The sequence below is a fragment of the Hemitrygon akajei genome, chromosome 9 (genome assembly GCF_048418815.1).
Source record: "Hemitrygon akajei chromosome 9, sHemAka1.3, whole genome shotgun sequence".
NCBI classification, from domain to species: domain Eukaryota; kingdom Metazoa; phylum Chordata; class Chondrichthyes; order Myliobatiformes; family Dasyatidae; genus Hemitrygon; species Hemitrygon akajei.
This window is the reverse complement of record NC_133132.1, coordinates 62,914,644-62,942,229: the sequence shown is the minus strand read 5'-3', so window position 1 is coordinate 62,942,229 and position 27,586 is coordinate 62,914,644. Positions and strand designations below refer to the sequence as shown.

Here is a 27,586-nt window from a genome sequence, read left to right as displayed (position 1 = left end):
GCTCTGTGAAAGAACTTTCCACAAGGTTCACTACTGATTCTACTTTATTAAAGGCATTTAGGAATGTGTTATTAACCTTAGTCACTCCCGTCATGTCTGCAGGTCATGACTAAATAGAATTGTTTATCTGAGCTTCTATGTGTTTAAAAACTGAGGAGATTTGATTGTAGAGCTGAGCCAGATTTTGAAAGTGCAATAAAGGAGGTTAAAAGCAAAACTGTGTAACAGTCTGTAAAGATCATTCCAAATAGCAGCTGCATATTGCTTTTATTCTGCCTGTACAGTATTCTACAACAGCCTTGCAATAGAGAACTTCAGCGCCTCTACACAGAGGTACAAATATAGGATTTGTTAAGCTCTTATAGTTTTTAATTTCTCATCAATCTGCTCTCATATACTATCTTACCTTTCTTGATTTTTAAGATGCACCTAATCCTCATCTTCTGCTATTTCTTTACAATCCTTTTGTTTTGATTTATTGCTATTTTTAACTTACCTTGTCAGTCACAGATGAGTCACTTTTCCTGTCAGGATTTTTTGCCTTTATGGATTGTATTTCTCTTGCACCTTGTATATTATTTCTTCAAATTGTAATCATTGTTTTTCCACCATCATAGCTTTCAATATATTCTCCCAATTAACTCCTACTTATTTCTTCATAGTAATCTTTGGTTAGATTTAAGAACTTAGTTTTGTATTGAATTACTTCACTGTCAAACAATGTAAAATCACATATTGTGACATTTTCCCACACTGGGTCCTTGTTAACAAGTGTATCAATCAATCCATTGTTGCGCTAAACAAAATCCAAACAGTTTTTTCCATCGTTAGTTCCTGAATATATTGATCTGGAAACTTTCAGAGTCACAGCAGATTTAGAATACGTTCCATGAATTCATTTTCCATTTTTATTACAGCAAATTTGATTTGCCCATCCAATGTGTAGTCAAGATTAGTTTTGCTGTTACATGCACTCCTAATTTCCTGATGTATATCACATTAAATGTACAATTGCTATTTGGTGGGTCATCAGTAAGGTTGCCTATGTTTTCTCTCCTTTGCTGTTTCTGAGCTCTATCTATATTGATTCTCATTCTGTAACAAGAACACTTCTCACCACTCCTTTCTTATTATCATCCAGTTTTCCTCTTGTTGCCTGGGCTTCTTTAATGGTGAATACTCAGGAATATTTCATTCCTGTTTCCCCCTCAGATCCTCTCTAATTTTCTTCCTATTTATCATAAAGCTCTGCTATCCTGGTAAACCTCTGCCAGGAGGAATAGTCTCCTACTCTCAACCCTATTTATGTCTCTCATAATTTGTGTACATGTTTATGTTTCTGCTTGATATCATTTGTCAAATCACCCCCTTTGTTGTTGCTAAAGTATAATGAATTCAAAATCATATTGTTGTATGAGAGTGTAAACGATATGAATAGAAAGTTATTCCTGGGAAAGTTTAGGAGTAGTGAAATGATGAACACTTCTATATGGAATGGCTTAGATTTTCACTACAGTGAGTTGCAGGTGGTTCTTTGCATACTGCTTTAATTCTTCTCAAGTATACCTTCAACCCACTTACTGATCTGCTTTCCCTGAGTAATTTGTATTTAATAAATCTGAATTAGCCTGTTTGAATTGTACCCTTCATTCAGGAAATAATTGAATCTAGTGAAAGGTTGAAAGTGCAAACCAAAGAGCTCAAAGATGCCCACAGTCAGCGTAAACTGGCAATGCAAGAGTTCGCGGAGATGAATGAGAGGCTTACAGACCTGCGCTCCCAAAAGCAGAAGTTTTCTCGCCAGCTCCGGGACAAGGAGGAAGAAATAGAAGTAATGATGCAAAAAACAGAAAGTTTGCGCCAAGATCTGCGGAGAGTGGAGCGGGCCAAAAAAGAGGTGGGTTTGATTTTCTGTTTTGGATTGGGATTTCAGACTAGTAAATTCTAGTTCCTACCCCCTCCCTGACTCTACTTTCCCCTTCCCTCTTACCCCAGCACACCTTTCCCTTCCCATTCCAGTAATGGAGGATACGTTGGTTACTCTCTTCAATGCCAGGATAGTAATGGATTGACAGAATAAAGAGATGCAACATTGATGCAGTTTCTCAAAGAGAAATCCTTTTCCACTCTTTGATCAGTTTCCTTCTAGTGCCACCAGGGACCTGGATATTTTCTTTCATTCTTGGTAGGAGAATATAGTTTACCTTCTGTGTTGTTAGGAGATCAGCTACATTCTCAGAAGTATATATCTTCATTATATTTTCAAAGGTTCAAAGGTCCAATTTAATGTCAGAGATATGTATACAGTATATATCCTCAAATGCTTTTTCTTCGCAAGCATCCACAAAAACAGAAAAGTGAACAACAATTAAACGTAAGAACCCCAAAGTCCCCCCCCAGCTCCCCTTCCTCCCGTACATAAGCGGCAGCAAGCAGCGATCCCCCTTCCCCCACCTGCAAAAAAAGTAAGCATTGGCACCTCATTTCACCCAGCATTCAACATAGCACAGATTCTCTCCCTAATAAGGGAGAAGGAGGTGTTGCCATTTCCCAGCCACCAGGGAGACATAACATCTTGTTGGTTTATGATGTTAAAAGCCCATTAGGTTGCTTTTTTCAAGCACTATGCCTGAAGATCGCAAAGATCCCGGGTCTTCGGGCACATAGCAGTAGATTTTCCAACTCCCCTGACGACACACAGGTCTCCTGCCATGACACTGATCCTTGATTTGCCCGTCTCCAGAGTGCTGAGATCTTAGGATTCCAAATCTGAGCCAGACTCTCAGGCTGAACCCTTGGCGTGCTAAGCAACGGCCAGTCCTAAAACCCCGAGAATGGGTCCCATTCCCGCAAAGAACTGAAGTCAACGTGTAACTCCAGGTCAGGGTCTTCAAAAGAACCCTGAAAAAGAAGAATAAAGAAAGATATTAAAGGTGGAAACAGAGCTGTTTCCGAAGAAGCAAGCAAAAGAGTCGCCATTTAGTGCCATCTTAACTTCGGTGGAATAATAACATGATGATGTCTTAATATATCTTAGCCGTGGGAGCACAGAGGTTGATGTAATGGGCGATTGTCCAGAAAACAGGCTTTATTATTTGGAAGTAGTATAAATCTCACTAAAGCAGCTGTGATATTTAAAGTGAAGTAATTGCAAGATCAGTGCTCAGAACCCTGAATTAAAATGACTACGCAATTGCCAGATATGGTAAATCCCCATTTACTTGATTACAGTATATTCTGGAGTATAAGCCGACCCCCCCCCCCAATTTCAAGGTTTAAAAAGTGCCTTTTTCATGTTACCTTTGTATAAGCCGACCCCTTTTGTAGAGGTTTTTGATTTAACCAGAAAAGATCACAAGATCTCACATGCTGGTACTCAGCTTTGCCGGATCCAGAACCGGGAAATTTTGAGAACCAGTACCTGCTAAGAAAACAAGCCTACACATTGTAGTGCATTATAAGCGAATTCTTAATAAATAAATCAGGGAGGGAAATTTTGGATTAGGTCTCCAATGGTGGTGAATCCTCTGAAATGTAACCCCCCCCGTGAAACCATTTAGTGCCCATTGTAATCTCGTTAAAACATAACATGGGGTGGCGGGATCAGTACATCTACTCAGTATTGAGTTTGTGACCGCCATGTACAAAAGATTAAAATGAATGCGATATGATGCTGGCTTCAAGCTGAAGGTTGTTGATTTTGCTAAAGGAACGAATAATTCTGCAGCTGCTAAGAAGTTTAGTGTAAGCGAGAAACAAGTGAGAGAGTGGAGAAAGGCAGAGGACACACTGAGGGAAATGCCAAAGAGGAAATGTGCAAACTGCGGGAAAACATGCCAGTGGCCAGAACTGGAAGAAAAAGTTTTAGAGTGGGTGAATCACCAGCGATCATCCAGATACATTGTTACCAGAGAAATGATTCGAGTTCAAGCGTTGAAATGGGACGAAAAACACAGTGAGGTCAGCGAAAATTTCAAAGCTACACGAAGTTGGTGCACTCAAATAATGAATGGACGTGATCTTGTGTTGAGACGAAAAGCAAAGATTGCTCAGAAAATTCCTGCGGGGTGTTGTTTATGTTCAAGATCGCTGCTGGATGGACGAAGCAGGTTGCTTAAAGTGGGTTAAAGAGGAGTGGCGTCGACGTCCCGAAGGTTTCGGGAAGGAAAAGTCACTACTTGTCTGGGACGTTTTCAAAGCGCACTTGTCAGGTGGGACAGAAGCAGCATTGAAAGCTGCAAATACGGACATTGCAGTCATCCCCGGTGGATTGATCACTGTGCTCCAGCCACTAGATGTGAGTTTAAACAAAATCATTCAAAGAATTCATGCGTCGACAGTGGAATGAATTTGACTCAAAAACAGCCAATAAATGCGACCTATCTTCCGTATATTCGTTTTTCCAAAGTTGGCACCCTCTGTATAAGCCGACCCCCTAATTTTAGGGCCAAATTCTCGGCTTATACATCGGAATTTACGGTAATGTCTTTCAGGATATGAATCTGTCGTCCTTACCCTGTCTGGCCTATATTTAAGCCCAGACATGAGCAATGTGGTTGACTTTTCCGAATCCACCAAAACAGTCCAACACATCACATGTGAGATGATGGGGAATGAGTGCTGCTCTTTCCCACAGTGCCTTCATTCTGGTTATGAATGGAAAAAACATTTAAATATATCCATAGACTTTTGTTTGAATGAATGTTCTGTGACCAAGAGTTAAGGAAGAGAAATTGAATACAATCATAAGCTGTGATAGATGAGATTGTCCAGAACTGAGGTCTGTCTATTTGGTACCCTATTCATACTGCACAGCAGCAACTCAGGCCACTAACATAATATAAACACTCCCACACATTACACATATTGGATTTCATAGTATACCACTTAATTCCAACTGGTCCAACACTCACTGGGTTTTTTATTACTTCTCTTACTAGTCCAACCTGAAAATAATTCATAAGGAAGATGCAGAGGATTTGTATAACTACATTTTAATACTGGACTTAAGGCGCTTTCTTGTTTTTCTAACATCTGTTTTTGTACCCGTTTCCTGTCTGATGTTGCAATGGTAAACAGTTTCACTGTAAGTGATAGATCATGAAGGATGCACAGCCCAACATCGTTCTATTTGTTGGATGTTCAGTGCCAAGCAAAATAATGAGTGAGTCTATACTTACTTGAGTGCTCCATTGTACAATACTGTTTACATTAAGAGCTGGCTGGTGATGAAAGCATTCTTCTCTTTCTAGGTTGAAATGGAATACATGCTGAAAAATTGAATGTTACTTTTTAATTTGTATCTATATGAAACACCATTGTACAATTATTACTCATTTAATAGCTATTTTAATCACATATCTAAACTCTAGCAAAATTCTAATTAAGTTCTTGTTCTATTTCTAATACTTTCTGATTCATTTTTGAATTCTTGCTTGACTTTCCTACTCCCCTCCTCTCCACATCACCATTTGTTTTTGTCACTATGCTTGACTAGAGAGTATGTTAAGAAAGGCAAATGCCCCAGTGTAGAATTTGGCTACAGGCAGTCCCTGGGTTATGTACGAGTTCTGTTCCTGAGTCCGTCTTTAAGTCGGATTTGTACGTAAGTCAGAACAAGTACATCTGGTATTATTTAGCGTCAGTTCATCAAACGTTTGTCTTAGTATATAGTATATATTTTACCTTTCTATGCATATAATACACTTAAGAAACGTATGTATTCCAAAAATTAAACCACTGCGTTGCTTAGTAATAATTGTAGCTTTCAACGGGGCAGGGCGTTTCACATGCTCCATTATTCTCACTTTATCCATTATCCTTTAAAATTGTTCTGATCGTTAACTGACTGTAGCCTAACGCTTTTCCAATGACTGATGGCGTTTCACCTCTTTCCAAACGCTTTATTATTTCCAATTTATTTTCAATCGCGATCGCTTCCCCTCAATGGAACAGAAACACTGCGAGCGGTGGGTCCTGAGCTGCGCCGGCTCCGGAGGTCTGCTGGGTCCTAAGGACCACCGCATCATGTCAATGGAACAGAAACACTGTGGGTGGCGGGTCCCGAGCTGCGCTGGCTCCGGAGGTCCGCTGGGTCCTAAGGACCACCGCATCATGTCAATGGAACAGAAACACTGTGGGCGGCGGGTCCCAGGGTCCGCCGGGTCCTAAGGACCACCGCACTGAGACAGGTTAAATGGAACAAGTGTTGGGTTTGGGTATTTGATCCTCCACAATATTCCGCGTGGGTATTTAAACTGGAGGTGGCAGTGTTTTTTTTTTGTGAGCTGGACATCAACCCGGCACGGATGGTACGGGAGTCACTGGATCGACATCAACCTGGCACGAGAGCAGACTGTGACTGGATCGAACCTCTGTTTTCAGGCCCGGCGCTGATCTCACTGCGCCAGCATCCGACTGGAACGGGGGGGGGCAAGGTGAATCTTACTAAGAAAAATTTAAGCCAAATACAAAGTTAAACACTCAACACAGTATCAACAGTGTCGCGATCTGACTTAAAATGGTGGATGGCGTTCTCCTTCCTCGGTTTGTAAGTTGAAGTTGTCTGTAAGTCGGACGTTCGTAACTTGGGGACTACCTGTACATTGGATTAACATTACAATTAGAATGCATGTTAATGGTAAAGAATGCAGTTATTGAAATGGTATCAGTCCATACTGTCAAAATTCAACACGAATTGCGTTTTCTGATAAGCCCTTTTAGGATTTATAGTAATTTTATTGATTGGAATCAGATTTCAAGTCAAGTCACTTTTTATTGTCATTTCGACTATAACTGCTGGTACAGTACACAGTAAAAATGAGATGTTTTTCAAGACCATGGTGTTACATAACACAGTACAAAAAACTAGACTGAACTACGTAATATATTTAAAAAAACATAGAAAAGGCTGAACTACGTGAAAACAACACAGAGAAAAAGAAACTACACTAGACTACAGATCTACCCAGGACTGCATAAAGTGCACAAAACAGTGCAGGCATTACAATAAATAATAAGCAAGACAATAGGCACAGTAGAGGGCAGTAAGTTGGTATCAGTTCTGGGTCTGGGTATTGAGGAGTCTGATAGATTGGAGGAAGAAACTGTTACATAGTCTGGTCGTGAGAGCCCGAATGCTTCGGTGCCTTTTCCCAGACGGCAGGAGGGAGAAGAGTTTGTATGAGGGGTGTGTGGGGTCCTTCATAATGCTGTTTGCCTTGCGGATGCAGTGTGTAGTGTAAATGTCTGTATTGGCAGGAAGAGAGACCCTGATGATCTTCTCAGCTGACCTCACTATCCGTTGCAGGGTCTTGCGATCCGAGATGGTGCAACTTCCGAACCAGGCAGTGATGCAGCTGCTCAGGATGCTCTCAATGCAACCCCTGTAGAATGTGATGAGGATGGGGGGGTGGGAGCTGGACTTCCCTCAGCCTTCGCTAAAAGTAAGGACGCTGCTGGGCTTTCTTTGTTATGGAGCTGGTGTTGAGGGACCAGGTGAGATTCTCCGCCAGGTGAACACCAAGAAAGTTGGTGCTCTTAACGATCTCTACCGAGGAGCCGTTGATGTTCAGTGGGGAGTGGTCACTCAGTGCCCTCCTGAAGTCAACAACCATCTCTTTTGATTTGTTCACACTCAGAGACAGTTTGTTGGCTGCTGCACCTCTTCTCTGTAAGCTGACTCGTCATTCTTGCTGATGAGACCCACCACAGTCGTGTCATCAGCGAACTTGATGATGTGGTTTGAGCTGTGTGTTGCAGCACAGTCGTGGGTCAGCAGAGTGAACAGCAGTGGACTGAGCACACAGCCCTGGGGAGCCCCCCATGCTCAGTGTGATGGTGTTGGAGATGCTGCTCCCGATCCGGACTGACTGAGGTCTCCCAGTCAGGAAGTCTAGCGTCCAGTTGCAGTTCAGGCCCAGTAGGCTCAGCTTTCCAATCAGTTTCTGAGGGATGATTGTGTTGAATGCTGAACTGAAGTCTATGAACAGCATTCGAACGTACGTGTTTTTTTGTCCAGGTGGGTTAGGGCCAGGTGGAGGGTGATGGCAATGATGTCGTCTGTTGAGCGGTTGGGATGGTACGCAAACTGCAGGGGGTCCAGTGAGGGGGGCAGCAGGGTCTTGATGTGCCTCATGACGAGCCTCTTGAAACACTTCATGATGATGGATGTGAGTACAACGGGATGGTAGTCATTGAGGCAGGACACTGAAGACTTCTTCGGCACGGGGACAATGGTGGCGGCCTTGAAGCACGCTGGAATGGTGGTGTTGCTCAGGGAGATGTTGAAGATGGCAATGAGAACATCTGCTAGCTGGTCTGCACATCCTCTAAGCACTCTACCAGAAATATTGTCTGGTCCAGCAGCCTTCCATGAGTTGACTAATGTAATGTGCCTGTTTAATTGGTTTAACTTTTGGCAACAGTATGTTTATTTTCGAGTTTGGTGACAGTGGTATTTATTTCCCATCTCTTGTTGTTTCATACACAGTAATGATAGGTCAAGATCTTAGACTGATGCCATCCATTTAGTGAATTTATTTCTAGAATGGTGTTCATGTTGTATTTAAAATGGTTTGGACATTAAAGTTGCTTGCTAATGGTACCGATGTTCTAGATAGATCAGGTTTGACACATATTATGGCTATGTAATTTCATTCAGGATACTTGCTGTCAGTGAGCTCAGAAGTAGTTATCTGTTCCTCAATTCTGGCCTACATAGAGAAAAACAATCACTGTGCGGCCCAATTTTGTCAATGTTAGTTTGTTCCTGCAGAAGGCAATCTTTCCATAAACTTTATTCTCATTTTACAGCTGTGTGTAAATTTACAGCTTCTGGAATTCTGATTAAACAAGGTCCCTTCTTTTTAAACGTGTCAAATAAAGACAAAGTCAAGCTTATTGTCCCACGCACAGGTACATAATGCATATATGCGGTGATGTAATGAAAAATTTACTTCCTGCACCATCACTGATATCTAGCATCATATAAGCAGCATTCAAAAGAAGATAAATTATACGTAATTCTTAAAAGAAAATTTAATTAAAGCTATACCAAGCATCTGTGAGGGTAAGAATAGGATGATTTGGAAAATGAACTGGTGCAGGGAGCAAGGCTTCAGATTTCTGGATCATTGAAATATCTTCTGGGGAAGCTATGACGTGTACAAAATGGATGGGTTACACCGGAACCTGAAGGTGACCAATATCCTTGCAGACAGGTTTGTTAGGGCTGTTGGGAAAGGTTTAAGCTAATTTAGCAGTGGGATGGGAACTACAGTGATAGAGCTGAGGATGGGGCAGTTGGAATACAACTAGATATATTGTGCAGTGAGACTGTCAGGAAGACCAGGCAGATGATAAGGCAAAATTTCAGTCAGCAGTATGAGTTGCAGTGTAACATGGGGACAAATTTGAAAAGGGTGACAAATACGGGACTGAAGGTGTTACATCTGAATGCATGCAATATATTGAACAAGGTAGATAATTTTATAGTGCTTTTAGAGATTAGTAGGTCTGACTTTGTGGCCTTGACTAAGTCATGGCAGAAAGCACAACATAGTTGGGAGCTTAACATCCAAGGATACACATTTTATCGAAAAGGTTGACAGGTAGGCAGAGGGACTGGGGTGGCTCAGTAAAAAAAATGAAATCAAATCCTTCAAAAGAGGTGATAAAGAATTGGAAGATGTAGAATCCTTTTGGGTAGAGTTAAGAAACTGCAAAGGGAAAAACCCTGATGCGAGTTATATTCAGCCTTCAAACAGGCTGCAGGCTACAAATTACAATGGAAGATAGAAAAGGCATGTAAAAAAGGCAATGTTACAATAATCACTGGGGATTTCAAAATTAGAATCAGGTTTATTACCACTGATATGTGTAATGAAATTTGTTAAACTTAGCAGTAGCAGTTCAATGCAATACATGATATAGAAGAAGAAGAAGAAAAATAAATAGAATAATAAAAAATAAATAGTAAATCATTTACGGTATATACTGAATAGATAAGAAATTGTGCAAAAACAGGAATAATGTATGTTTTAAAAAGTGAGGTAGTGTTTATGCGTTCAATGTCCATTTAGGGATTGGATGGCGGAGGGGAAGAAGCTGTTCCTGATCTGCTGAGTGTGTGCCTTCAAGCTTCTGTACCTCCTATCAGATGGTAATAGTGAGAAAAGGGCATGTCCTGGGTGCTGGGGAGGTCCTTAATAATGGACGCTGCCTTTCTGAGACACCGCTCCTTGAAGATGTCCTGGGTACTTTGTCGGCTCGTACCCAAGATGGAGCCAACTAAATTTATAACCCTCTGCATCTTCTTTCAGTCCTGTGCAGTAGCCCCCCCCCCCCCCGCCACCAGACGGTGATGCAGCCTGTCAGAATGCTCTTCACGGTACAATTACACAAGTTTTTGAGCGTATTTGTTCGCATACAAAATCACTTCAATCTCCCAGTGAAGTATAGTTGTTGTCTTTCCTTCTTTATAACTACATCAGTATGTTAGGACCAGGTTAGGTCCTCAGAGATCTTCACACTCAGGAACTTGAAACTGCTCACTCTCTCCACTTCTGATCCCTCTATAAGGATTGGTATGTGTTCCTTCGTCTTACCCTTTCTGAAGTCCACAATAAGCTCTTTAGTCTTACTGACATTGAGTGCAAGGTTGTTGCTGCAACACCACTCCACTAGTTGACAAATTTCGCTCCTGTACACCCTCTTGTCTCCATCTGCAATTCAACCAACAATTGTTGCACCATCAGCAAATTTATAGATGGTATTTAAGCTATGCTTAAGCCACACAGTCATGGGTATACAGTGGCTTGCAAAAGTTTGGGCACCCCGGTCAAAATTTCTGTTACTGTGAATAGTTACGTGAGTAAAAGATGAACTAATCTCCAAAAGTCATAAAGTTAAAGTTGAAACATTCTTTTCAACATTTTAAGCAAGATTAGTGTATTACTTTTGCCTTGTACAATTTTAGAGTCAAAAAAAAAGGAAAGGAGCACCATGCAGGAGTTAGGGCACCCTAAGAGATTTGAGCTCTCAGATAACTTTTACCAAGGTCTCAGACTTTAATTAGCTTGTTAGGGCTATGGCTTGTTTTTCAGTCATCGTTAGGAAAGGCCAGTTGATGCAAGTTTCAAAGCTTTTCAATACCCTGACTCCTCAAACCTTGTCCCAACAACAGCAACCATGGGCTCCTCTGAGCAGCTGCCTAGCACTCTGAAAATTAAAATAAGTGATGTCCACAAAGCAGGAGAAGGCTATAAGAAGATAGCAAAGCGTTTTCAGGTAGCCGTTTCCTGAGTTTTGTAATGTAATTAAGAAATGGCAGTTAAAAGGAACCGTGGGGGTCAGGTTGAGGTCTGGAAGACCAAGAAAACTTTCCGAGGAACTGTTCATAGGATTGCTAGAAAGGCAAATCAAAACCCCTGTTTGACTGCAGAAGAGCTTCATGAAGATTTAGCAGACTCTGGAGTGGTGGTGCACTGTTCTACTGTGCAACGACACCTGCACAAATATGACCTTCATGGAAGAGTCATCAGAAGAAAACCTTTCCTGTGTCCTCACCACAAAATTCAGTGTCAGAACTTTGCAAAGGAACATCTAAACAAGCCTGATGCATTTTGGAAAGAAGTCCTGTGGACTGATGGAAGTTAAAATAGAACTTTTTGGCCGCAATGAGCAAAGGTATGTTTTGGAGAAAAAAGGGTGCAGAATTTCATATAAAGAACACCTCTCCAACTGTTAAGCATGGGATGGATCGATCATGCTTTGGGCTTGTGTTGCAGCCAGAGGCACGGGGAACATTTCACTGGTAGAGGGAAGAATGAATTCAATTAAATACCAGCAAATTCTGGAAGCAAACATCACACCGTTTGTAAAAAAAAAGCTGAAGATGAAAAGAGGATGGCTTCTACAACAGCATAATGATCCTAAACACACCTCAAAATCCACAGTGGCTACCTCAAGAGGCACAAGCTGAAGGTTTTGCCATGGTCCTCACAGTCCCTCGGCCTAAACATCATCAAAAATCTGTGGATAGACCTCCAAAGAGCAGTGCATTCAAGACGGCCCAAGAATCGCACAGAACTAGAAGCCTTTTATAAGGAAGAATGGGTGAAAATCTTCCAAACAAGAATTGAAAGACTCTTAGCTGGCTACAGAAAGTGTTTACAAGCCGTGATACTTGCCACAGAACTCCGGAATGTTGAGCTGGCAATCCTGCCCCTCTTGCAACCAAGTCTTCCTAATGGCTACAATATCATTGTTCTATGTGTTGGTAAATGCTCTGAGCTCTCTGTATTTCCTACCGTACTTTTTGCATTGAAATATACACAACACAGATAATTTGTTCCACCACATTCAATCCTTTGATTCCTGATTTTGTCTGAGATTTTAACAATGTTTACCTCCATAACCTCACCACTAACTTACGGCATTCTGATTCCAATCCCTCTGCAACTCTAGGTTAAACCTCACTGTACAGCATTAACAAACCTTTCCGTTAAGATGTTAGTCTCCCTCCATTTCAGGTATAAACCATCCCTTCAGTACAGGCCCCACTTTCCCTGGAGGAGAAATATTAAGCCCTCCCTCCTACACCAACTCCTTAGCCACCTGTTTAACTGTATAATCTTCCTAGTTTTGAGAAGGGGAGCAAATACTGAGATCACATCCCTGGAGGTCCTGCCCTTTAACTGAGCACATAACGCCCTGAACTCCATGTGCAGAACCTCATCATTCATCCTACCCATGTTACTTGTACCTACATAGACTACGTCTTCTGGCTGTTCACCCTCCCACTTAAGAATGCTGAGGATTCCATCTGAGATGTCCCAGGCTCTGGCATCCAGGAGACATATGGGAATCTTGTTATTGCCATAACCTCCTGCCCGTTCCCCTAACTGTCGAATCCCCTATCACCACAGCACGCCTCTTCTTCCCCTGCCCCCCCCCCTTCCATTCTGAGTCACAGAGGCAGACTCAGTGCCAGAGACCCTGTGACTTTCTTCTGTTAGGTCATCCCTCCCCAATCGTGTTCAAAGTGGTATAGCTGTTGATGAGAGGGATGGCCACAGGGGTACTCTGCATTGGCTGTTTAACCCCTTTCCCCTTCCTGATTGTCACCCTTCCTGAGTCCTGCACCTTGGGTGTAATTACCTTTCTGTATGTCCTATCTATTATACCTTTGGTCTCCCAAATGATTTGGAGTTCATCCAATTCCAGCTCCAGCTCCTTAAAGCGGATTGTTAGAAGCTGCAGCTGGATTCACTTCTCACAGTTGTAGTCACCAAGGACACTGGAAGTCTCCCTGCCTTCCCACATCCTGCAAGAGGAGCATTCAACTATCCAGCCTGACATTTCCACTGTCCTAACTGTGCAGATATAAAGAAGAGAAGGGGAAAAAAGCTTTACCAAGAGCTTTTCTTTTTTTGCTTTCTCTGACTGAAGCCTCTCCTCACTAAAGCCTCATGGTCATCACTCTTAACTCTGTCCACTCAGATGATGGCCACTACCCTTGCCCCTGCCTTCCTTTAACTTGGCCTTGCTAATCATTCCTAGTGTGGATTGGTCACTTGTCAGAGAACAATTACACTGTTGCGATCTGCCACTTCCTTTTTCTACTCTGCATTGAAATCCCCTCTTCTTAATCTTGTGATGTCCTGATTGGTCACTGGTCAGAGCTTATTACTCAAGAGCTCAGATGATAGTGTTGAATGCTGTGCTGCAGTCTATGAAGAGCATTGTGCTGTTGCTTATCTTGCCTGAAACTGGGGCTGTCTTTCTTATACTTGTGTATAAGCTCTATTTAAGCACAAACAGGAGAAAATCTACAGATGCTGGAAATCCAAGCATCACACAAAAAATGCTGGAGGAACTCAGCATGCCAGACAGCATTAATGGGAAAGAGAACAGTCAAAGTTCCAGGCCGAGGTCTTTTAGCAGTGCTGGAGAAAAAAAAATGAGGAGTCAGAGTTAGAAGATGGGGGGAGGGAACACAAGGTGATGGGTGAAACTGGAAGGGTGGGGGTGAAGTAAAGAGCTGGAAAGTTGATTGGTGAAAGATTTACAAGGATGTTGCCTGGATTGGGGAGCATGCCTGAGTGAACTCGGCCTTCTCTCCTTGGAGCGGCGGAGGATGAGAGGTAACCTGATAGAGGTGTATAAGATGATGAGAGACATTGATCATATGGATAGGCAGAGGCTTTGTCCCAGGGCTGAAATGGCGAACACGAGAGAGCACAGTTTTAAAGTGCTTGGAAGTAGATACAGAGGAGATGTCAGGGGCTAGTTTCTTTTATGTAGAGAGTGGTGAGTGCATGCAATGGGCTGCCAGCGATGGTGGTGGAGGCAGATACGATAGGGTCTTTTAAGAGACTCATGGATAGGTATATGGAGCTTAGAAAAATAGAGATCTATGGGTAACCCTAGGTAATTTCTAAAGTAAGTACATGGTCGGCACAGCATTGTGGGCCGAAAGGCCTGTATTGTGCTGTTAGTTTTCTATGTTTCTATGAAAGAGATACAAGGTTGGAGAAGGGGGAATCTGATGGGAGAAGGCAGAAGGCCATGGGAAAAAGAAAAAGGGGGAGGAGCACCAGAGGGAGGTGACGAGCAAGCAAGGAGATAAAGTGAGAGAGGGAAAAGGGAATGGGAAATCGAGAAGGTGGGGGTCATTATTGGAAGTTTGAGAAATTGATATTCATGCCATCAGGTTAGATGAAGGTTACCCAGAAGGAATACAAAGTATTGCTCCTCTAACCTGAGTGTCACCTCATTGCGACAGTAGAGGAGGCCATGGATGGACATGTTGGAATGGTAATGGAAAGAGGAATTTAAATGGGTGGCCACTGGGAGATCCCACTTTTTCTGGTGGACAGAACATAGGTGCTCAACTAAGCGGTCTCCCAATCTATGTCGGGTCTGACCAATAAACAAGGCCACACCGGGTGCACTGGATACAATAGATGATGCCAATAGACTCACAGGTGAAGTGTTGCCTCACCTGGAAGGACTGTTTGGAGCCCTGAATGGTAGTGAGGGAGGAGATGTAGGCCCTAATTGGTCATTTCGCGCCTTGCTGATGGTCTGATTCCTTTTCATCTTGGTTAGACGGCTCTTTCTTTTGCTTAGTTTTGATTTGTCATTATCGTTGTATCTTGAAATCATGATTTGGGATCATGTTGAATATACTTATAAAACCCAGTAGGTCAGGTATCATCTTGGGCAGGCTTCCCACCAAAGAAATAGGTAAAAGGGAAAAAATATATTACTGCTTCTCTGTTTAACCCCACATTCCCACATTAGTTTGTGGCTTCATCTTCCTACGCCTGGTCACTGTCATAGCATGTCTTCTGTACATTATTTCTCTCAGTAAGCTTCTTAACCATATCTAGCTTTTTTGTCTGCATTTCTTACTGAAATCAATATTTGTTGAAGTCTATTGTTTAGAATGTATAAATGAATCAATTAATTCACTACCTACGCAAGTGCTTCTGAGATGAAGATTATGGGCCAAATGTTGTCAAAAGGGACTAGCTTGGATTGGCAGAGTGACTGCAGGACTTTGTGACTCCACTAGCTGAATCATGGCTTTCCTTATTCCTTAATTGGCTGTTTCATTTCTATCCCCACACCACCACCCCCTCACCTTCTGCCCTAGCAATGGGCTCATTCAACATGTAAACCTTCTCATTTTCTTCCAGCTTCAGTAAGATTCCACCATTAGCCATGTCTTCCTCACTCTAACCATCTCAGCATGTTAAAGAGACTATTCCCTCACAACTTTGTTTTCTCGTACATTCTCACCAGTCACTCCTTTTCTTACAAAACCACAGGACATTTAACAGTTGAGGTGTTGCTGCACCATGTAGGGATCCAGACAGTACTCCCAAGTAAAGCAGTGATTCACTTGCACTTCTTTTAAGCTAGTGCACTGCATTTGGAGTTCAACATGTACTGTTCTCTACATTTGAAGACAGCAAACTTAGATTGTGTGACCTCTTTGGGGAGGGCCTGCATTCAGTCCACAGAGTGATTCCGAGCTCCTTGATGCCTTCGTTTCTTTATGGTAACGGGACCTTCTCTCGGACTCACGACTGGCCACTATTCGATATGCCAAAGTCGCATTCTAGAAGACTAGTGTGCCTCAAAGGTTCCAGAATTTCCTGGCTCTGGAGGTGAGCTGACTTGAGGTTGGCACTTCCGCTGGAAATTGGTGTGTCGTACAAGACAGAAGTTTGAAAGCAGCATGCTGGCTGCTGACTGTGTGCCCAAAGGTGCAAGTTATTTGGACACAGAGCTCAGAAGAAATGACGCAACAGACTTTTAACATCGTAAATCAGTGAGTTGTTTGTTATGTCTCCCCTCTCGCTGTGAAAGGGAGACACCTCTTTTCCCTGATTAGGGAGGGAGAGAGCCTGTGGTATGTGGAATTACTGGGTGAACCAGTAGTCTTTGGGGATACTGCAGGTCTATGTCTTTATTGATGCTTTGCTGCACGCTCTAGTGCTCAATGGGGGGCATTGATGCTGTTTTGCTGGTGGGGGAGGAGATTGTTGCTCTGCTACTGCTTATGCTTGGCTCGGGGAGCTGGGGAGAACTTTGGGGTTCTAACATTTAACTGTCATTCATTCTTTGGGGCACTCCTCTGTTTTCATGGATGTTTGCGAAGAAAAGGGATTTCGGAATGTATATGTTACACACCCTGTCCTCATTAATGTGCAGGGGATACGTTCCTCGCAGTCCGCGCACAGTATGGAAACGCATAATGTGAATAATTACTTAAATGGAGAAAATAGGGATGCGTTCCAGAGGGCTTCCTAAATATGTTTTATCTGTAATTTATTCACATTTTCATACCAATATGACACAAAAGTAGTACCACAAGGCAATGTTTGTATTATATTTCATCAATTTAAGGTAATATTCAATGTAATAAATCATAGAAAGTTTGCCTTGAAACCTGACAGTCTTTTCATCCTTACTTACTTAAGTGCATTTTGGCATATGTTTCCAAAAAAGTCTGGTTTCATCTGCATTAAACACTGCTTTGGTGTGATGCCTAACTCAACTATCATAGCCCGCAACTGCAAAGGGTAGCGTTCAGCAGCTTCATGGTCAGCACTAGCTTGCTCACCACGCACAGCTAAGTTGTGAAGCCTGTGACGATTAACAAACTTAGAAAACCATCCCCTACTTGCATTAAAACAAACAATATCACTTGACACTTCCTCACCAGCCTCTGAACCGACCATAAATTTCCAAAGCTTTCACACGAAGATGATCGGAACTGAATGTTTTTTTTCTTTGTTTCATGCTCAATGTACAAACTCAACATTTTCTCCATAATCATTTGTCATAATCGGGTTATGCACTTTTGTAACAATTTTTGAAGACACCTGTGATGAATCAATCACTGCACTTTTTATTTTCTCAGCATTTTTCTTTATGTTTCTGATTGTGGACTCACCCAGGCCGAAGTAGCGTCCCAGAGCTGCGTTACCTTCACCTGACACGGCCCTGTTTATAATTTCCAACTTTTTTTCAAGTTTTAAAGCGGTTCTCTGCCGCTTGGCTGATGGCCCAGGACTTGACATAGGACGCTTAGGAGGCATACAGGTAGTTAAGTATTCCAAGCACAAAATCAGTGCACCTTAGGTAATAACAACAAAAGTTTAAGAACGCAAGATTGCACATCCACATGCTGCCAAAACCTATGCAAGACTGGCTTGAGTGAGACTGAGGCATGCACACGTGACTTGTATTGGTGGGAAAGCAGTGCTTCTCGTCCCAACAGCCTCACATAACTGTGAGTTTTGGATGCATATAAGGAGAAATTGGTAGAAAGAGGATCGATGCATAACTGAATCTGCATTGTCTGAAGACGCATATAATGAGGATAGGGTGTACATTTCTCTGACATTAAATGTACCTTTGAAACCTTTGAATTTGGTTCTGCTAACCTATTTGTCTATGGTATTCTTCATTGTTATTATGATGCCCAAAGTAAGACCACCTTGTCTTCTATCTGTACATATTGTAATCTTGCTGAATAAGTTTTCAACAAATTCTGTATGATGCAGATTTTATTCCACATCTCAAATTGTGGGTAGTGATTTGTGAATTCTGTAAGGTTGTATTTACATAACCTGAGCAGCGGTAACACAGGGGTTGCTTGAATTACCTTTGTCCTATCCTGCCCTTACATACTCTACAATTTAAAACTAACTTGCTTCTTCTCTTCCCCATTCTGACCAAAACATTTCAAACTGAAATGCTCACTGCTTCTGATTTCACAAATGTTGCCAAAACAGTAAGGTATTTCCTTTTCTGTTACTTCAGAATCAATATTTTTTGATTCCCAAAGAACAGAACATCTTTTCCTCCAATACACCTGAACCCACAGAATCAGAATCAGGTTTGTTATCACTGACATATGTTGTGAAGTCTCTTGTTTTTTGCAGCAACAGTACTGCGCAATACATTAAAAATACCATAAGTTGAAATAAGAAAGATAAACAAATGAATATGTAGTGAAAAAAAGAGCAAAATAGTGAGGTAGTGAGGTTTATGGACTTCAGATATCTGATGACAAAGGGAAAGAAGCTATTTCTGAAACATTGAGTGTGTGTCTTCAAGCTCCTCTACCTCCTCCCAATGGTAGCGAGGAGAAGAGTATATGTCCTGGCTAGTGAGGGTTCTTATTTATCAACGCCCACCTTCTTTAGGGATTGCCTTTTGAAGATGACCTTGAAGGTGGGAAGGCTAGTACCCATGATGGAGCTGGCTGAGTTTACAGCCTTCTGCAGCTTTTTCCAATCTTATGTGTTGGAGCCTCAATACTGAACGGTGATACATCTAGTCGGAATGCCCACCACAGTACATCTGTAGAAATTTGCTAGAACCATTGGTGGCGTACTGAATCTCCTCAAACTCCAAATTAAGTATAGCTTCTGGCAGTCATGTTGCAAATGTAAGTCAGTCTTCTGGAGAGTGAACATGATCATGGAGCATTTTACATACTTGTCCCTCAGAGGTTGGTGGATGAACTGTCCTCATTAGGACTCAGCATCCCTCTCTGTAACTGCATCTTGGACTTCTTGATGGAAAGCTCCCAGTCAGGCCGAGTTGGCAGCAACATTTCAAGTTCCATCATGCTGACCACTAACGCCCCAAAGGGCTGTGTGCTCAATCCACTGCTGTTCACATTGCTGACTAATGACTACACTGCCAGGTCCATCTCAAACCACAGAAAGTTCATGGATGATACTACAGAGGTTGGTCTCATCAGCAACATTGATGAGTTGGTATACAGAGAGGAGGTAGAGGCTTGTCAAATAGTGCAAGAACAAAAACCCGAGTCTCAACATGGATAAGACAAAAGAAATGAGATTGGACTTCAGGAAGGTGCAGTTCGACCACACTCCATTGCATACCGACGGTGCTACCATGGCGAGAGTGAAAAGAACAAAATTCCTTGGTGTAAATGTAGCAGTCGATCTAACCTGGCCCACACATCTTACTAGTCAAGATGGCACAGAAATGTTTATACTTTCTGAGGAGAATGAAGTGTGCGAAGCTTCCCACCTCCATTCTAACAACTTGCTACAGGAGCACTATCAAGAGTCTCTTGTCCGGCTGCATTTTTGTGTGGTATGGAAGCTGCAAGGCATCAGAATGCAAGATCCTACAGAGGATAGTAAAATCTATTGAGTGGATCACTGGAATCCTCCTCCCCCCTATTTGTGATACTTACCAGGAACTTTATAGATGAAAGGCCTAAAGCATTGTTGAGGATCCCTACTACTATCCTACAATCTCTTTGACCCACTACCATCAAGAAAGAGGTACAGAAGCTCTCCCTGTACCATGTTCCTGTCACCAGATTCATCTCTGGAGCACCTGGACAATTGAAGATACCTACATTAGACTATTGTTTATTGACTACAGCTTTGTCTTCAGTACTATAATTCCAAGCAAACTCATCTCCAAACTCCTAGACTGGGACTCAATACCTCTGTCTGCCACTGGATCCTCTAATTCCAGACTAACGTACTTTACTTTATTGTCACCAAACAATTGATACTAGAGCGTACAGTCATCATAGCGATATTTGATTCTGCTCTTCGTGCTCCCTGAAGTACAAATTGAAGTAAATATAATAAAAATTTAAATTATAAATCATAATTAGAAAATAGAAAAGGGAAAGTAAGGTAGTACAAGTCAGGTCCAGATATTTGGAAGGCATGGCCCAGATCCGGGTCAGGATCCATTCAGCAGTCTTATCACAGTTGGAAAGAAGCTGTTACCAAATCTGGCCGTACGAATCTTCAAGCTCCTGAACCTTCTCCCGGAGGGAAGAGGAACAAAAAGTGTGTTGGCTAGGTGGGTCGTGTCCTTGATTATCCTGGCAGCACTGCTCTGACAGCGTGTGGTGTAAAGAGAGTCCAAGAATGGAAGATTGGTTTGTGTGATGTGCTGGGCTATGTTCACGATCTTCTGCAGCTTCTTCCAGTCTTGGACAGGACAACTTCCATACCAGGTTGTGATGCACCCTAGAAGAATGCTTTCTACGGCGCATCTATAAAAATTAGTGAGGATTTTAGGGGACAGGCCAAATTTCTTCAGCTTTCTCAGGAAGTAAAGGCGCTGGTGGTCCTTCTTGGCAGTGGACTCTGCTTGGTTAGACGAAGTCAGGTCATTTATGATATTCACCCTGAGGAACTTAAAGCTTTTGACCTGTTCCACCTGCGCACCACCGATGTAGATGGGGTCGTGCGGTCCACTGCTCCTTCTGAAGGAGTACTCCTACTCCTTCTCAACAACCAATTCCTTCATCTTGCTGATGTTGAGGGATAGGTTATTGTCTTCGCACCATGCCACCAGGTTCTTAATTTCCTCTCTGTACTCAGACTCATCATTACCCAAGGTACGGCCTACAATTGTGGTGTCATCAGCAAACTTATATATTGAGTTTGATGGAAACTTGGCTACACAATCATAGGTGTACAGTGAGTACAGCAGGGGGCTGAGTACACAGCCTTGTGGGGCACCGGTGGTCAGAGTGATTGTAGAGGAGAGCTTGTCCCCTATTTTTACAGCCTGGGTTTTGTCTGTGAGGAAGTTGAAGATCCAGCTGCAGATCTGAGTACTAAGACCCAGGTTCCGGAGCTTAGGAATCAGTTTATTTGGAATGATGGTATTAAAGGCAGAGCTGTAGTCACTGAAAAGGAGCCTTACATATGTGTCTTTATTCTCCAGGTGTTCTAAGGAGGAATGTAGTGCCAGAGAGTTGGCATCTGCCGTTGACGTGTTGCTCCGGTAGGCGAATTGCAAAGCGTTGAGGTTGACCGGTAGGTTATGGTTGATGTGTGTCATAACCAATCGCTCAAAGCACTTCATAATAATTGATGTTAGAGCCACAGGTCGATAGTCATTCAGGCATGCCACCTTGCTTTTCTTCAGCACCAGGATTGCCATTGCCTTCATAAAACATGAGGGAATCTTAGACTGATGCAGGGAGCAGTTGAAGATGTCAGCAAACACTCCAGCTAGCTCGCTTGCACAGGCCCGGAGAACCCGTCCCGCGACGCCATCTGGGCCCGTTGCCTTCCTTGGATTCATCATCAGGAAGTCTCTTCTAACATCTTCCTCGGTGACGATGAATCTGGAGTAGAATGCGTTAGGTTCGTCAGGAAGAGAAACACTACAGTTATTGATATTCCCAGCCTTTTCTTTGCGCCCAGTGATCTCATTTAGACCCTGCCATAGTCTACTGGCATCCCTCTGGTTAGCCTGGACTTCCAACTTGGCTCAATGTTGCCTCTTGGCACCTTTAATGGCTTTCCGGAGTTCACGCCTGGATTCCGTGTAGCGACTGGTATCCCTGGACCTAAAAGCCGCAGCTCTAGCCTTCAAAAGGGACTGGACCTCATAATTCATTCAAGGTTTCCGGTTAGGGGATACCCGGATCGTCTTGCGAGACACACAGTCCTCTGTGCATTTCCAGATAAAGTCCGTGACAGCTGAGGCTACTCATTGAGTTTAGCTGCCATACTAACCAGTCCACTGATTCAAAGCAGTCACAGAGGACCTCATCCATTTCCTCTGTCCAACGCGACACCACTTTTGACACCGTGACCTCCCGCTTCAGTTTCTGTTTGTAAGCCGGGAGGAGGAGTTCGGCCTGATGGTCCGATTTTCCGAAGTGAGGTCGTTGGATGGAACGGTAGGCATCCTTGACTGCTGTGTAGCAGTGGTCAAGTATATTCGGGCCTCTAGTGGAGCAGGAGACATGTTGGTATAACTTTGGCAGCACTTTTCTGAGGTTGGCCTGGTTAAAGTCCCCGGCTATAATGAGCAAAGCCTCTGGATACCTGGTCTCAAGTTCACTGATGTTGTCATACAGTGTATTCACAGCACACTCCACGTCCGTTTGGGGGGGAATGTAGACTGCTGTCAGTATGACCGAGGTGAATTCCCGTGGCAGATAATAGGGATGACACTTCACCGACAGATGTTTCAGGTCCGGACTGCAGGAGCTTGTCAGTGCCACTGTGTCCGAGCACCACGCAGTGTTGATCAGTAGGCAGACACCGCCACCCTTCGTCTTGCCCGAAGACACCGTGCGGTCCATCCGATGGATCGAAAATCCCTCTGGTCAGATGGCACAGTCAGGGGTGGCGGGAAGAGCCAGGTCTCTGTGAAACAGAATACACAGCAGTTCTGCATCTCCCTGCAGTAGGTGAGTCTTCCTTTAAGATCATCTACCTTGTTCTCTATGGCTTGCACATTAGCTAGTAGGATGGTGGGCAGAGGGACCCTAAGGCCCCTCCGCTTCAATCTGACCAGCAGCCCAGCTCTTTTCCCACGCCTCCTCAGTAAATAGTGTATCTTTCCAGGTTTCCATCGATGCAGTGTGTTGTTGGCAGCTCTTTGAGATAGGTTGTCGTCGGGCGCTCCAGGTTGGTCCGAGTGACGGGGGAAGCTCCACTGCCATTTCCAACTGCCGGGGGCCCGTGCTGTAGATCGGGTCGGGCCCCGAAGCCAACACTTAATCCCAGAGGGCTGGGCTGCCGGCTGAAACAAGTCCATGAACTGAGTCACGGTTGCAGAGGCATCTGCTCCAGCCGAGCCTCGGACTCGATTTCTGAGGTCAGCGGCGGAGGCCTCACTTCCGGCAGCTGTGGATGGTCACCAACAGGGCTCTACCGTGGTTGCCCCGGGGAAGCGTCTGGGGTACCTTGAGGTCTCTGACGTCACTTCTGTGTGGTCGTCTGCTTCGGAGAGGTGCTGGTCGGAATGGGCCGCCTCTCCAGGCGCTCCGATACGGTGGCAGGACGCGGGTCTCTGGGAATGTGGTGGACCTCGGACCAGGTCTTGCTGATCGGGTCCAGGCGCAGTTCAGAGTTGAAGAAGCAATTCTGGCACGTTGGTGATCTCCAGCTGGGTCAGTAGCTTCGCCAGGGTGTTGTTGTTGATCTTGCTAGATGTAGCAAATTGGAGGTTTAGAAGGGTTTCTCGGGTATAGGATAGTGTAGAGGGCAGTTTGCTCGGGGATACCGGCACCATCTTAATAACATACCACAGTCAGTCAGGATAGGCACCAACACTACTGCCATGATTATCTTCACCACTGATGTCCCCACAAGGCTACAACCTCAGCCTTCTACTCCCTATACACTCAATGATTGTATGGCCTGATTCTGCTCTAACACCGTCTACAAGTTTGCAAATGATACCAGTATAGTGGACCATGTTTCAAATAATGTTAAATCAGAGTACAGGAAGGAGATAAAGAGCCTTGTGACATGGTGTCAATGCAAAAATATTTCCCTCAGTGTTAGTAAGACAAAAAACCTGGTCATTGACTCAAGAAGGGGTCAGTTCACATGGTACTATTTACATCAGTGGTGCTGAGGTCGAGTTTTGAGAGTTTCCCAGGAATGAACATCACCTATAGCCTGGACTGATCCAATCATGTTGATGCCATGGCCAAGAAAGTGCACCAGAACCTCTACCTCTTCAGGAGCTAAAGAAACTTGGCATGTTCTCTGTGGTCCTCACCAATTTTTATTGATGCACCATAGAAAGTATCCTATCCAGATGCATCACAGCTTGGTATGGCAACTATTTTCCCAATACTTCAAGAAACCCCATTGAGTTGTGGACTCAGAGGACTTATTGGAAACCAGCTTCCCCTGTGTCTGAACTTCAGATTGCCCCAGTAAAGCAGCCAACATAATCAAAGATCCCGCCCACCACAGATGTTCTTTCTTGTCCTCCTTGCTATGGGGTGAGAAGAAGGTAGAAAAGTATCAAAGTACATACTACCAGGCTCAAGGATACCTTCTATCCAGCTGTTATAAAACTATTAAACAGTTCCCTTGTATGATAAGATGGATTCTTGACCTCACAATCTACCTCTTCATGATGTTGTACTCTATTGTCAGCATACATTACACCTTCTTTGTAACTTTAACACTATCCTGCATCCTGTTATTATTTTCCCTTGTACCATCTCAGCCCACTGTTGTAATGAATTGTATGAGCAGTATGCCAGCAATCTTTTCACTGTACCTAAGTACATGTGACAATAATAAATTTAACAATTTGCTAGTTTACTGTGGACAACAATAATACTGACAATTATTCTCCATTCCAGATAATACCTGAGAAACCTCTGGTTTGCTGCAGTCTCTGAGGTCCTTCTTTAGTATATTACACAATTTTGACACAACATTGATAGCAGAAGTGTAGTTTATAAGTCAGGGTGGTTTGAAACTTAGGTAAAACATTAAAGAGGAGTTTTGGTAATAAAGGTTGGAGGTTTGGAAAATCTTGTTAAAGGAGCCTCAACAAGCAACAGCTAATACATCATAGTGCAGCCACAGTTGCAGTCAAGATGACACTTATGTTGTGTGTAAGTGGTCATACCTGACACCAGATCATGCAAAAATTACCACATATCATGTGGTGCCTAAATGTTTATCAGATTGTGTGCACGTGGACCTGAACTTCACTTTCTGGGGAGCCTGGATGGAACTGATAGATAGATAGATAGATACTTTATTCATCCCCATGGGGAAATTCAACTTTTTTTTTCCAATGTCCCATACACTTGTTGTAGCAAAACTAATTACATACAATACTTAACTCATTAAAAAAAATATGATATGCATCTAAATCACTATCTCAAAAAGCATTAATAATAGCTTTTAAAAAGTTCTTAAGTCCTGGCGGTTGAATTGTAAAGCCTAATGGCATTGGGGAGTATTGACCTCTTCATCCTGTCTGAGGAGCATTGCATCGATAGTAACCTGTCGCGATCTTGTTGTCAATGACTGTTTTCATTGATATAACAGTTGAGACTGCATGTAATATACTATTCTAGATGGTTGAGACAGAAGAGTACCTTAAGCTACTCAGCTGTCATGGGGTTGTGAATTTCTTCTGTGCATGGTTTCAATCCTTTGATTCATTTTGTGAGCTTGAAGTGAAGGGAATCACTTTTACCTTGTCTCTACAATTGATGTTCAAACCAATCTTGTAATGAGAGCTGACTGAACTTAGGTTACCTTCATGGAGCTCTGAAAGTTTGGAACCATGTGTTAAAATGAAATTCAGTTGCTGGGAATTGGTGTTTCTTCTTTTGCGCACCTAGGGTATCTGTTTCCTCTTTAAACTATCTAAATGTTATAATTTGGCTTAAACTTTTAATGTTAGATTTCACAAAGATGTTGCCAGGACTGGGAGCTCATATAAGGAGTAACTCAATAGACTGGGACTGTTTTCCCTTGAGTGAAGAAAACTCAGGGATGATGAAGAAAAAAAAAACACAGATGTTGAAAATACAAAATAATGTAAATACAAGATACACTCACCTAGTCAGGCAGCATTTGCAAAAAAAAACAGGTTGATGAACCTTCATCTGATCTATAGAAAGAGAGTTATTGGGAGATGGCCTATAACAATGATTCTGGTGTACCTAATTTATTACTCAATATCAATGTTTTCCCCAAACCAGCTGGATGTGCAGATGGAACAAGTAGCTGCAGAGGCAACAAAGGAACGAAAGCTGCGAGAGCGGAGCGAGCAGTACACAAAGCAGCTGGAGGAAGAACTTGAGGGGCTCAAGGTGAGACTGATTGATAGGACAATTCAAAGACATACTTGATTGTCTCTGGCTTCAAACAAGATGAATGATGAGACACTGTGTTACCTCAATGTTTCCCAAAGAGTTCATGTGATAAAATAGGATTGCTTAGCCTTGGCCAGTCAGTCGCAAACATCAACCTGAGGAAAGCTGCTGGCTTACTCAAGTAAATACCAAAAGAGGGGGAAATTTTTTAATGTCCTGGGGTACGTAAAAACAGACATAGTGAAGACTGACACAGTCTTTAGTTCATCAGCCATCTCTTTGTCCCCCTTTATTATTTCTCCTCCCTTATTTTCTAGAGGTCTTATATCCACTCTCATTTCTCTTTTATTTTTAACATAATTGAAAAAAAACTTTTACTATCCACTTTGATATTACTTGCTAACTTGCTTTCATATTTCATCTTTTCCCTTCTAATGATTTTTTTTAGTTGCTCTCTGTAGGTTTTTAAAAACTTCCCAAACCTCTATTTTTCCACTAATTTTTGCTTTGTTGTATGCCCTTTCTTTTGCTTTTACAGTAGCTTTGACTTCCCTTGTCATCAATGGTTGTACTATTTTACCATTTGAGTATTTCTTCATTTTTGAAATGCCTATGTCCTGCACCTTCCTCATTTTTCCCAGAAATGCACTCCATTGCTGCTCTGGTGCTCTGGTGACATCCCTGCCAGTAGCTCCTTCCAGTTTACTTTGGCTAATTCCTTTCTCATACCGCTATAATTTCCTCGTACTCCACTGAAGTACTGCTACATCAGACTGTACTTTCTCCATATCAACTTTCAAGTTGAACACAATTATATTGTGATCACTGGTTCCTAAGGCTTCTTTTACCTTAAGCTCCCTAACCGCCTCCAGTTCATTATGTAACACCCAATCCTGTATAGCTGATCCCCTACTAGGCTCAATGACAAACTGCTCTAAAAAGCCATCTCTTCAGCATTCAACAAACTCACTCTCTTGAGATCCATTACCAACCTGTTTTTCCCAATCGACCTGCATGTTAAAGTCTCCTATGACTATGATAACATTGCCTTTTTGACTCGTCTTTTCTATTTCTATATCTGTAACCTGTGGTCCACCTCCCAGCCACTGTTGAAAGGCTTGTATATAACTGCCATTGCTGTCCTTTTACCCTTGCAGTTTCTTAACTCAACCCACAAGGATTCAACATCTTCCGATCCTATGTCACATTTTTCTACTGATTTGGTGCCATTCTTTACCAGTAGAGTCACACCACCCCTCTACCTACCTTCCTATCTCTCCGATATAACGTGTAACCTTGGACATTCAACTCCCAACTATATACTTTAGCCTTGATTCAGTGATGGCCACAACATCATAACAGGCAATCTGTAATATTGCAAGAAGATCATCTACTTTATTTCTTATACTACACACATTTAGATACAACACCTTGAGTACAGTA

General features: G+C 42.8%; 1 protein-coding gene across 10 annotated transcripts in view; it reads left to right on the top strand.

The window, feature by feature from the left end:
* LOC140733174 (serine/threonine-protein kinase MRCK alpha-like) overlaps positions 1-27,586 on the top strand; it is a 575,430-nt gene that overhangs the window by 386,157 nt on the left and 161,687 nt on the right. For all 10 annotated transcript variants that reach the window (XR_012100237.1, XM_073056117.1, XM_073056119.1 and 7 more), the window contains 2 exons: positions 1,655-1,897; positions 26,030-26,140. Coding sequence is in view for 9 of the 10 variants with exons in the window: in XM_073056117.1 (XP_072912218.1) it covers positions 1,655-1,897; positions 26,030-26,140 (354 nt within the window). In the remaining variant the exon portion in view is untranslated. The remainder of the gene's footprint in view (positions 1-1,654; positions 1,898-26,029; positions 26,141-27,586) is intronic.